General features: G+C 41.7%; 1 protein-coding gene across 1 annotated transcript in view; it reads right to left on the bottom strand.

Annotated features, from left to right (window-relative positions):
- Positions 1–4,202: 4,202 nt before the first annotated feature.
- The window catches only part of TTC17 (tetratricopeptide repeat domain 17), a 93,822-nt gene continuing 84,788 nt past the window's right edge, over positions 4,203–13,236 (bottom strand). The window contains exons 22-25 of the mRNA XM_024209810.3: positions 12,992–13,075; positions 10,942–11,061; positions 7,906–8,049; positions 4,203–5,286 (exon numbers count right to left, since the gene is read on the bottom strand). Coding sequence (XP_024065578.2) covers positions 5,155–5,286; positions 7,906–8,049; positions 10,942–11,061; positions 12,992–13,075 — 480 coding nt within the window. The 3' untranslated portion in view covers positions 4,203–5,154. The remainder of the gene's footprint in view (positions 5,287–7,905; positions 8,050–10,941; positions 11,062–12,991; positions 13,076–13,236) is intronic.

Here is a 13,236-nt window from a genome sequence, read left to right as displayed (position 1 = left end):
TGACTTCTGTACAGTTGGTTTGCAACAGATGGAGTGAGGAAAGAAGAAGCTAGGGTACTGGTCGTGGAAGTCATGCTCCCACTTCAATCTATTACATTACAAAAAGATTTGATAAAATCTTGTGCTGTGGGCCACGATGGGAGCAATGAAGTTCTTCCCCCCCCCCCCACCATAGCGTTCATGAAATTCTGATCAGAACTATTCTGATTTTGCCATGAGCTGCCTTTTGTTGGAGAGAGGGAGGATCAAATGTTTTTTGCTGTGAGTTTTCCCATTGGATGAAAGCACTCTGATTTGGACTCACTTGGAACCTCAGTGGTGGCAGAGCACTTTCGCAATTTCTTCTCCACTTTCAGCTGATCTAGTTTCCCAAGTTCCTGGATGTGCTCTGGGAATTTTGGGCTACCACCTGCAATTAAGACATGTGTCCTTCTTGGCTGATACTGTCTAGTAGGGTGGTACTGGGTCCACTATTGGTGGAGATTGCCTCCACTTCCCTTCCCTTTATGAGGACAGTGTGCAAGCATCTCTCATGTTGTTAGTCCATGGATCAAGATGTGAGCTTGACACGGACAATCTTCCTAATTATCACCCCCTGTCCTGAATCTCCCTTTTTGGGAGATTATTGGTGGCACAAGGCATCTATGGCATTACCTTAAGATGACAGAGCTATCTGGGGAAGGGGAGAGCCCACCCACCTTGTGTCAATAACATACATAACTGGACCACTGGCTATTGCTAGATGCCCACATGGCAGCAGTGATCAAGAGGGTTTTTTTTTGGTCCACGTGATTGTTACATTTGCTATCAGCTGTGAGAATTTGCATCAACTATCCAGGTCTTTGTCACTCTTGGACTAGATTACTATTGTGATACACTTAGAAATGTCAGTTTATGCAGAATGAACTGGCTATTTTACTTAGACTTTACATGGAGCATGTCACTTTCTGCTCCATAAAATGCACTTGGCTTCCAATTCAGGGTGTTAGTTTTAATTTACAAAGCCAATTAAAAAAAAATTCTGCTGTGGTCTGGGTCCAGCATACCTTACCTCATGTTTTAACCTGATATTTGAGAACAGCTGGGATACTCAAGTTGTCAATCCCTATTGAGGCATGGAGTTTGGAATGAAGGACATTCTGTTTGGTTTCCCCTCTTGATCAGACACACCCCAACTCTATTGATTCAGGGCATATTACAAAGACTATATGCACTCAGATGTTTTCTTAGGGAATGGTTTTGTGGAACAGGTCTTAGGCTATGTCTACACTAGCACTTTCTTCGGTAAAACTTTCATTGGTCCTGGGGTGTGAAAAAAAAAAAACAACAACACGCCCCAGCTGTCATAAGTTTCACTGACGAAAGCACTGGTGTGGACAGTTCTATGTCGGCAGGAGATGCTCTGCCACTAACATAGCTACTGCCGCTGGTTGGGGATGGTTTAATTATGTTGGCGGGAGAGTTTTCTCCTGTCGGCATAGAGCAGCTACATGGGAGACCTTACAGCAGCGCAGCTGCAGTGGTACCAGTGTGCTGCTGTAAGATCTATAGCAGGGGTCGGCAACCTTTCAGAAGTGCTGTGCCGAGTCTTCATTTATTCACTCTAATTTAACGTTTTGCGTGCCAGTCATACATTTTAACGTTTTTAGAAGGTCTCTTTCTATAAGTCTATAATATATAACTAAACTATTGTTGTATGTAAAGTAAATAAGGTTTTTAAAATGTTTAAGAAGCTTCATTTAAAATTAAATTAAAATGCAGAGTCCCCCGGACCGGTGGCCAGGACCCGGGCAGTGTGAGTGCCACTGAAAATCAGCTCGTGTGCCGCCTTCGGCACGCGTGCCATAGGGTTGCCTACCCCTGGTCTATAGCATAGACATAGTTTTAGTCTGGGTACAAAAGGAGGTTTTCAGAATTACTGCCAACTCAGATCTGTTTTGTAATGTTTTTAAATAGTAATTGTGAATGTGCCCAAAGTTATAGGACAGGTGGATTGTACAAATTAAACAAAAAATAAGCAATGGACAGTTGTAAATATAAATTCTTTGGTGGGAAGGCAGAGGAGGCTTCCTTGCGGTACTTAGCCAAGATGCAGACAGATTTCAAAGAACAGACTTTCCCATAATGGACGAATTATTTATTAGGTATTTGTCTGAAGAAGTTGATGTGAACTCTGGAAAGTAATCAGATTAAAAAGGCCTGTAGTGCTGAGTTCTGAGATGTTCTTGCTTATGGTACCAGTTTGTGGATATTGTCATGCACACATTCTCAGTTACTGATCAACAGTGTTTGTTCCATCCTGTTGTATGCTATCTGCATGGCTATTTCTAAGAGAAAAGTATACAGCAGTCCTCATGGTATTTTACATCTGGTCTACTATGGTATTGTTAAACGTTTTCATCTCTGCTGTATTTGAGCATAATTTCTAGTGGTCCATAAAGATTTACTGAATCATTTGCCAAGGCCAACGATAGTTTTCTACCTTCCTCCCACTGCTGCTCTAGGTTCTCATGGCCTTAGCATTCATATGAACTGGCACCAGCCAGAAAGAGACAGCAGCAGTGTAGAGAATCCAAAGTGTGGCAATCTCTTGATACTGACCAGAAGATATAAGGGAGCAAGAGGAAGGAACCGCCTCAGTCTAGAGCCAGAACAGGAGACCGTACTTTTCCTTTTAAGATTTGTGGATGAAGCAGCAAGGGAGGGTTTGTACCACCAACTAGGTGGCTCCCAACATCTATTATCAGCTCTAATTGCAAACAAAGGCTGAGTTAAGCAGCAGACTGAAAAGCCACTTTGTAAATAGATTTTTCCAGCTCGGTTGTTGCTTCAGTTCAACTATAAGCAAGTCTTTTACTATAATTATTCCTGGCGCAAGCAGACAACTGATGAGATTTTTCAATTTATCTGCACTCTACCTCTTGGCTACAGAAACCAAGCTAGACTACCATACAACAAGCCTCTTCAGAGTTCAGATCCAATAGCTGTTTTTTACCAGATCTTCTAGGAAAAGATTTTGGAGAATCTGTCTTACTGAAATGACCATTTCTGTATTTTTGCCTATATACATATCCCTCCTCCCCAGTAATCTTTAGCTTTCAGTAAACTTCTAGTCTGGGAAATAAATTTTGTGACACCCTGGGCTTTGTTGGCAACCAGAGGACATCGCTTAACTCATACATATTCACTTATTTTTATAAAAATGAATCTGTACAACTGTAGGATTTGGTCAGACCTGCATCATCTTCTCTAGATAAGCAGAAATTGTTTGGAATAAATAATTCTCAGCACTTCTCATCTTCAGAGTGCATTAAAGAACCCATATATCTTCATTACAGGGGTATTTTATGAGCTGGTCAAAAATGGCTTCTGTCCAAAACCAGAAATTTTGTAAAAAAATTATCCAAATTTTTCCATTTTTTAAATAAAAGCCACAAAAGTGTTGATTTTTCTCCCTCTATCCCTTTTTCAATGGCAAAACAAAAAGAGGTAAAATGGGACGGGAGGCACAGAAGAGGGAAAAAGGTAAATGACGTTTGAAAAGAACAGAGTTCTAAAATGTTTAAAAACCTCAAAACAAAAAATGTTGACTTTTTTGTGATTTTCCCGCCCCCTCATTTTTCAACAAGCTGCATCTGTGCTATTATCACTAGATCTGACTGGATGACGACAGTTCTGCTTCAAAACCACTTTTGAGGTTCCAAAATTTATTTTTGTTCTGCACTGGGATGAAAACCCTTTCAAATGCTTTTGCACAAATTAAATTGTCTCAAAATGTCTGGTTTTGGATCAAAACCTGAGCTTTTGTGTCTGGAAAGGGGTGAGCATGCACATTTAAGGCACTGCCTTGGGATATGGGAGACTCAGGTTCATGTCCCTACTCTGCCTGATTCAGAGCAGAGTTCTTCGCTCCAGAGATCTCCTACATCCCAACGTTAATGTCCTAACTATCCACTACACAGTGTGAGAGTCTCTCTCTCTCTCAAAAAAACCCTGACAAAAACTTCATCAAAACTGCTAAGTCTTTGCTAAATGTTTCAGCTTCGATGAAACAAATGTTGATGAATTTAATCTAGTCGAAAGTATTCCGATCAGCTCAAACTATCATTTCCCTTTTTTCTCCCAGAAGGGGAATCTGAGGCACAGAAAAATTAAACCACAGGCCAGGGTTTTGTTCATAAACATAATTTTATTTTGTTCCAAGTATGTGCCCTTGTTGATTCAACAATGTCGTCTGGAGCTTCAGGTCCTCCACCGACCAAAGAAGATTGATATGGAAACACTCCACCTGACTTGTTTGCTCACAATTTCTGTTCTCTCTCCTTCTCAGCAGTTCAAGGTCCCTAAGGCTCAGAGAGATAGACTGCAACACTTGCACCTTATTCCGAGATGGGTAAAAATACAGCGAACAAAGAATTAGTAAAACAAAGACTCAGGGCTTCAGAGGGCTTCGAATATACAGACAGATATAAAACCTCTTATTTGGATTTTAACTGATTTAACCTCTTTTTGTCTTGTAACCAAAACGTAAACCATTTAGACTGTGGTCTCCTGCTGTTCCCATCCTCCTACTCATCCCCATCCCCCAACAGAAATAACAGTATAAAAAAGGCTTGATGTTCCTAAAACATTGTTTTTTTAACTAAGATTTTGTATTAAATCATGTTCCCTCCTCCCCACAAAGTAACTTGAAGCTGGTAACACAGCAACATGGACTGGACGAGACTGGGTAAAGCATGAATTTCTGATGGGTGAAGAGCTGATTATAACTTTTTGCTATTTGGTGCAGGGATGTGCTTTGCATTTCCATTGACTTAAATGCTACAAAATGAAGCAAGTTATTGTTGGTGCTGGCGCCAATTTGAGCATTAAGAAAAACCTAATAATCCTGGAGTAGTTCATGGACACATGGAAAGTTTCTTGGCTCAGTATTTACACAGATGTTTTAAATCATGGTTTGTGAAATGTATTTATTTCCCAAAGATAATCCTCCACCTGAAAAAACAAACTAAAAATCCCTTGATCCAAACCCCATTTCTTTCCAAGAGTTGTTAGAAATCTTGATTCCCCAATTTATCTTAGCACCCCTCATTAAAAGCAGAATAGTGAACAATGATTTTGTTTTCTTAAGAAAAAAGAAGCTGCTGCTGATCTTCATGGAGACCGTCGCTCTTTTTTCATGAGTAAATGACACTGGATGGTGCGGATTCGACTCTTTGCTGGTGCAAACTCAGGCTGGAGTTTTAATGTTGATTCATACCATCTCATGGCCTTTTCAAACTCCTCCTGTAAGGAAAGAAGATTGAAAATGTCAGCTTTCAAAACAGCAAAAGCCACAACATATTCTATTCACTTCCTATCCTAAATGATTGTGCAGTGCTGCAGGGGGTCATTAAATGTGTGGTGTTCTACCCCAGAAGTAGTTGAAGTGATTTCTCTATTTTCCTCACCTACCTCTCAGGGATGTTGTGTGGTTTATGGCCCAATCCCACAGAGTGATGAGTGACAATTAAGTCAATGAGAGTTGAGCATGCTAAGCACCTCCCAGGATATGACCTTTGGGGTACAGCTACACTAGAATAAAAGGCCCATGGTCTGGCCATGGCTGGGCTGGGTCAGCAGGGTTAAAGTCCTGCAGCCTGAGCCAGTTGACCTGGGCCAGCCGTGGGCATTTAATTGCCGTGCAGACTTGATCAATAAGTATTTGCAAAGCACTCTGAGATCCTTGATGAAAGGAGATATAATGCCTAGCACTGTAGCCTATTTTTCAAGATTTTTTTCTATCTCAGTTTTTTTTTTTTAAAACACAAGTTGTATAGTTCATTGAAATGCAGTGTGGGTTAGCGCTTAGAGCAGGAGACTCAGAGTTAAGGCTCCTGGGTCTTGCTCTGCTGTTGACTCAACAAGTGGTCTTGCTTAAGTCATACCCATTCCGTACCTCAGTGTTTCCGTTTATACAATGGGGATAATACTCACTTCCCCGTGAGGTTAGGAAGCTTAATTAAATCAGTGTTTGTGAGGCTCTCTGAAATTTTTGAATAAAAGATGCCAAGTGTTATTTATAATAGTTACACAGACCAATCAACAAAGTATAGTTTTTCTGTGATTCACACAAGAAGGAGCATTTGTTGTGGAATTACACGTAAGCAGCCCCAAACTAGTTTCTTATTGGAAAAGTGAGAAATTAACGAGCAGCATCTGATGTGAAGAACCAGAGACTTTTCCATTTTTAGCTGCTATTATTTACAGTTCTGTTAGTAACACACATAAGGATACTTTTATAGTGATTTGGTTTTACCCTGATGTCCCTTTAGTTTTATTTTCCACACAACTCTACAGTTTTGTGTAAGACTCAGTAGAATCTCCCAGAATTTTCTCCAGTTGCCAGACGGCTAACATTTCCAAATTATACGGCAATTTGCTGGTTAAATCTAGTGTACGTCAACATTTTTAATGCTGTATTGGTAGCTAATATGACATTTTAGATACTTAGCTTATTGGGACAGATTCTGCTCCCAGAAACAGTAAAGTAATCCCATTCACTCTGCTGGAGCTACTCTTTTTGATATATGTGTAACCTGACCCAGAAAGGGAATTTGTCTCCATGCTGCAGGCCCTATGTACTGCCTGAACTGGTGCAAAAAAGGCCCCACACAGGGAACATCCCAAGTCCAGGAAGCCTTCTGCACTTGTTGCAGAACCAATTCTGCCAGCTTTGTCGTGCCCCACCCCTGCCAAGAACCCCTAGGTCCAGGGGACATTTCGGAGGCAGGGAAAGGGTGTGCTGAGGATGGGAAAAGGCATGGTGGTATGTATTTTCAGAAGGTTAACTTTAAAGGGACACCAGCAACTCAATTTCACTTCTGTCTGACATGTTTTGCATAGTATTATCTCAAGAGATCACTCAGATTACTACAATATAAAGGGATAGAGGAAAAACAATATTTTCAGCTTGTTTCCACTGTGCATTTGGCAGCAGTGTGTGCAGTTAGTGCAACAATATATCTAATTATGTATATGTTCCACCCCCACCACAGTAGTACCTGACCACCCAGTCAGTTTCCTCTGTTATTTGTGTGGGCCTTTCATACAGCAACAACGGAGAGTCAAAACATTTTAAAAAATTAAGAATATGTGACTAAATACTGAAAAATTGGCAGGGGCAATCAGAGGCAAGTGTAGTACCTGAAAATACTTCAGACTCATTCGTTGATACTAACTAGATTTCAAGTTGATGGTCCCCCTTTTACCATCCTGATTTCTTGGCACCAGCCCTGCTAGTTGATCAGAATCAAGTATACAACATAGGTCCAATGAGAAGTGGATAATCTAGGCACATGAGAGACACTTGCTCCTTTTAATCAACAGGGTGAAAGATGTTGAAAGAAATATGTTTACAATGTGAGGGAGTTTAAACTCTCTCTACCAACTAGTGATCTTTGTGGGCTGATAATCTAGATATTGAAATTATGCCTCCCTTGCGTTATCCACTTATTTTGTATTGTATTGTACCACTTGGGCCTATAGACTGCAAACTATTCAAGACAGGGACTCTTCTTTGTTTATCTTCAATTTTCCGGTGCCATGTAAACTTTTAGGACATTATTTGGAGGGGAGATTAAGCAGAATTATCTGCTGTTTGCTACTGTCATTACTAGGCCTCATAGCCATAGCATTGTGACACGATGTATAAATACAGTAGCCATCCCAGTACTGAATGATCAGTGTAGATGTTGGAATAATTCAAAGAGCATATTTGAAAGAATATTCCTCCTTTCTGATCTTGCTCATCTCCACTTCCAGCCTCCTGCACCTCTAGCCTTGAAATTCTAAGCTTGCTCCTGGGCTCAAAGCTGCTTTACGCTGTATCTGGAGATGGGAGAAAAGCTAGCAGCTGCTACTCACCATTGCAACATAGACATTAGCCAGTGTGAAATGATTAACCACAAAGTGCGGGGCTATTTCCACTGCCATGGTAGCCACGATGATGGCATCATTCCAAAGTTTTGCATTGTGGAAGATGTTCGCTAGGCTTATTAGTGGCACATCCTGAAAAGAGAAGAGCCAGAGCTATAAAGGGAGTGGGCAGTACAAGCTGCATTCTCTTGACCCTGAATCAGGGAGTTGGCAGGGGCTCTACCATCTCTTCCTTCCCACTGGGTTATTTCTTGGAGATGCATGGGTGGCTCCTATTTTATTTCTCATGGGTTTAGACTTCAGAAGTACAAATCCAGACATCTCTAATATTTATATGTAATTACACACAAAAATCTACATTAACAGAACATTCGTTATGGTTGCAAAGTCAAGCACTCAAAAGTTAAGAAATGCCAGTTTTAAGGTTGCCTGTGCAATTCTAATTTGGCCCCCTTGAGCATATGCATGATATAATCTTTAATTACATGATCCCATACTATTTCCCCCCCACAGGATTCCTCTGGGGATAAATCAGTGTTGTGTAGTGAAGGAGACTGTAGGACCCCTGCCTTATATGTTGCAGAAGTTAGAAGGTGTGTAGTGATGAGGCAGGGGATTTTGGGAAGAGAAAGGATGGTCTTATTGTTAACGCAGCTGAAGGCCGCCCTGGAGAACTGCCTTTGTCACAGAGTTCCTATGTGATGCTGGGAAAGTTGCATAAACCCAATTTTCACAGGTGGCCACTAATTGTTTATTCCTCATTTTCTGGGCACCTGATGGGGGTCTGATTTGCAGAAGAGCTGAGCACTCTCAATTGCAGATTAAATCAATGAAAGCTATGCTTTGAATACATAAATTGCTACATAATACTAAGTACTCTAAAAAATCAGGCCCTAGACATCTCATATTGGGCACCCAAGACTAATGGACACTTTTGACATTAGTCTCCCTGTGTTTCCATTCCCGGTTGTTAAAATGGGGAGAATACCACCTCACCTCACAGGGTGTTGTAAAAATAAATTTATTCATGTTTGTGAAGCACTCAGATACTATAGTGAAGAGTGCCACAGAAAAACCTACAAGGAAATTCTGTAGTCAGAAAAGGGTTTGAATAATGTGCCGTAAATAAGGCATGGAGACACACATGAGGATAAAACAAAATATTGAATAGCTGTTCATTCAGTGCCAAGCCTCACAGAGTTTTCAAGCTGTTGGATTTCAACAAACCAAGCCCACATGTTTTCTGGAGACAGCTGCTCCTTCAAATAGGAAGACAAGTCCTGAGGTTGGAAAGCATTCTGGTATTGAGCAATGAGATGAAATTGCTGGAGATTGGTCAGCACTGCAGGGCTGTGTTCTTGCCAAGTTGGCAGTGTGCTAACAACTGCCAATCATGTTACTCCAATCCCTCCCACAAAACACATTGTTAAGGGAACCAATTCTGAAGAGCCTTAAACAGTTCAATAAAAAGAAAGCGGTAGAGAGATAAATAAAAAGAGTTGATAATAATAATATATGGAGATATACCTATCTTATAGAACTGGAAGGGACCTTGAAAGGTCATTGAGTCCAGTCCCCTGCCTTCACTAGCAGGACCAAGTACTGTCCCTGACAGTTTTTTTTTTTTTTTTGTCCCAGATCCCTAAATGGCCCCCTCAAGGATTGAACTCACAACCCTGGGTTTAGAAAGGCATAATGCATAATCTCCTAGGCCTGGTCTACACTAACACCCCAATTCGATCTAAGGTACGCAACTTCAGCTACGTGAATAACGTAGCTGAAGTCGACATACCTTAGTTTGAATTTACCGCGGTTCAGACGCGGTCCACACGCGGCAGGCAGGCTCCCCCGTCGACTCCGCGGTACTCCTCTCGCTGAGGTGGAGTACCGCAGTCAACGGCGAGCACTTCCTGGTTCAACTTATCGCGTCCAGACCAGACGCGATAAATCGAACCCGGAAGTTCGATTGCCAGCCGTCGAACTACCGCGGTAGTGTAGACCTGGCCCTAGTTCCACTCTTCCTTTAAGAGATACAGGGCAAAGGAAGACTGAATTACAGAAGTGAAACAGATGCAGTAGAACTGAAATAGATACAGTGCTGTCAGGTGGACTGCACTTGGGACAGGGAAGCCAGGCATAAACTAAATTATCTCTTTCCACCCATGTGGATGCCATCACCACAGTATCTGACCACCGCACAAAAACATGTACATCCTCCCAAAACCCCTTGAGGTAGGGAAGCACTCTAATCGCCATTTTACAGATGGGGAATAGAGGCACACAAAGATTAAGTGACTGGCCCAGGAAGTTTGTGGCAGAGCCGGCAACACACCCCAGATCTTCCAAATTGAAATCCAATGCCTTAATGACAAAACCATTCTTCCTTCTTTTCTCTTCAGTTCTAATCCCAGCTCTGCCATGGACTCACTGTGTAGCCTTGGCTAAGTCCCTTCTCCACTCTATGCCTCAGTTTCCATAGCTGTAAAAAGAGGCTAATGACTATGATCAACCTCCCCAACAGAGGTAAAACTCTTTGTAGATGGAAAGTGCTATATAAGCATTAAGCACTCCTAGAACATATTAACTAATCCCTGAGTGGCAGAAACAACAAATTCCTGTTCCAGCATGCCCACATAAATTTAGCAACTAAGGCAACTCCATATGATCAAGGGATTCATGTATGTATTGATAGCCTGCCTGCCATTTATTACCGAGCATGTCAGTCTTGAAGGACATTCACCTGCCCTTCCAGGCTCAGGGGAGACTTATAACTGTGTCTTCTGCAGGTGTGTAAAAATACATCCTACATTAAAGAGGTGATGAAAGCCTCAAGGAGCTTCACTAGGACTGGCTAATATCCTAGGTCAATGCGTTGGCCAGGTGAGAGTGCATATGACATTTACACTAGCTGGGGGTTGCTGATGAGAGCTAACTGATGAGAACTCGTTATCTGGCTACAGATGAGCCACAAGGTGGGAAGAGCTGCCAGTATTTCATTTCAGCGGTGAGCAGTGTCGTACGTACCTTCATGTGATGCGGCGCGTAGTGCAAGGCCTGCCGCAGACAGTCTATTGCTTTCTTCCCTTGACCTTTCACCCTCCAGTAGAGAGCCGCCATGCTGGAGAGGACCCAGGAAGTCTGATTCTGAAAAAAACAATGCAGCAGGGGGAAAAGAATTACACAAACCTGTACAAAATATTCTCCCAGCCCCACCTCCTCCCTATACACTCTATAACCAATGTTTTCCATTTAAAAATTAAACAATATACCTTTAGAAAAGGCAGCAAAAAAGTGTGTGTTACCTAATAATGAGATATACAAAACAGCTAGATTGCAAAGTCAAATGCCTGAAAATTAGGAAATGCCAAATTTATGGTTGCTTCTGCAACTTTCATTGTGACCTGTTGTGCATCCATCTTATGCACTCTTGAGCACGAGTCCTATGGAAAAATAATATGTAATTAAGGACTGTAACAATGTATCTGCACCAGCAGGCCAAATCAATGTTGCATGGACAACCTGAATTCTGGCATTTCATAATTTCCGATTGCTTGACTCTGCAACCTAAAGAAAGAAGAGTTACTTACTCTAGAGTAACTATGGTCCTTTCAGACGTGTTGTCCACATGGATTCTACTCTTGGCACGCCTACGATCCATGCACGTAAGATTGAATTCTCCTAGCCAGCAGTGTTTGTTGGGACTACACCTGCACCCTAGTTGTCATTATGCCGCCCCACCCTCCCCCAGCTGAAGGCACAAAAGAAAGAACAGGCCCAACTGTCCACCGGTTCCTTCACCAATACAGGATTCCAAAGGAGTAGGACTCCATACTTGTGGGGAAGAAGGCAGGTCATGGAAGCCATATGTATTACATCTTAAAGAACCACAGTTACTGTAGGGTAGATAACTGAGTGACTGTCCACATAGATTTCACTCTTGGTAACTAACAAGTAGATATCTGGCTGCTTGGAGATGTCTAGTCGGAGTCCTACTTAAACAAAGATGTCAGGATAGCCCTACCAAAGTGGGCATCTGATCTAGAAGCCTCTACCAAAGAGTAGTGGACCATTATGGAACAAAATCTAGGTTGTTTCAGAGCTAGTAGATAGTCCAGTATTGCTGAAATGAGTGATGTCAAGACAGACCATTGATGCTGAGATGCCCAAATAGGAAACCTCTTCCATTAACTTTATAAATCAGCCTGGTTTAGTGTTTTCAGCTTTGGAGCAGAATGTTCTGAATTTCACCTGATCAACTTCTTTTGGTGGATGTCAGTCAGACAGCAGATGTAATAAAACTGGGTTCAGGTATAAAATCTGAACATTGTTTTATGACTGACTGACTGACTGACTCACACACTCTCTCTCTCTCTCTCTCTCTATTAACTCAATAGCAGTCTTGTAGTGTTTGGATAAGTTATTTGGCTAAGGAAGAAAACTAGCTGATGGACGATCTGTGTTCTATGCTTAACCCAGCCATAGTCTTAGTGAGAGGCCTGTGGGAGATCACAGGCCAAATTCCTGGTTCCCTTATTTGGGTGAAGCTCATTGGATTCAGTGGGAGTTGTAGCTGTGTAAGAGAGGAGAATCTGGACATTAATCTCTGTATATTTTAGTATCCTCAGCTTTAAAACAGACACAACAGCACTGTCCCTATTTGGCAGGGGTGCCATAAGGCTACATTTATTAATGTTTTCAAAGTACTTCAAGATCCTCAGATGGAAGCCAGTGAAGAAGAATGAAGTATCACAATCAATGCTGCCCAGCACAGGGATGATATCTTATGGGTGGGATACCAAAGAACTTTACAAATGTTATTTTATTAAAGAGATAGGCACAGAGATCTGACTGCTTCACCTCACATTATATAAGCACAGAATGTGGGTCAGAAAAAGGCTTACAAGCAATTGCAGGTACTGCATAGAGATAGAAGTCTCTTTAAACTATCATCCAATATCACCATGGTCCTAGACTGAGTTTCTGGCCAGATAGCCCTGAGGGCTGGATTGTCAGGCAAGTAAAGTACAGGACACTATAAGATCCTGTTGCAATTTTGTTTGTCACACACACATACCTTTTCCAAAACTTTGGCTATTCGAGTTCCGACTTGTTCTAATGACTGTGGTGAATACTGGTCTTTGCCAAGATTCTGTAATACCTGGGGAGGAGGAAAAGGCAGGTGCTTAGAGGGTGGAAATTGACAAGATGAAATTAAGGAAACACAGATAAGTAAATGGCTTCTTAAAATCTGATGCTGTCTCCCAGCAAAGACTGGATTCCTCCCCTAAGAAGGACTCTGTGTTGCCTGCATATCTGGGG

This window comes from Terrapene carolina, unplaced genomic scaffold (genome assembly GCF_002925995.2).
Source record: "Terrapene carolina triunguis isolate 2854851 unplaced genomic scaffold, T_m_triunguis-2.0 Scaffold96, whole genome shotgun sequence".
NCBI classification, from domain to species: domain Eukaryota; kingdom Metazoa; phylum Chordata; order Testudines; family Emydidae; genus Terrapene; species Terrapene triunguis.
The sequence above is the reverse complement of the archived record's forward strand: the minus strand, read 5'-3'. Positions and strand labels throughout refer to the sequence as shown.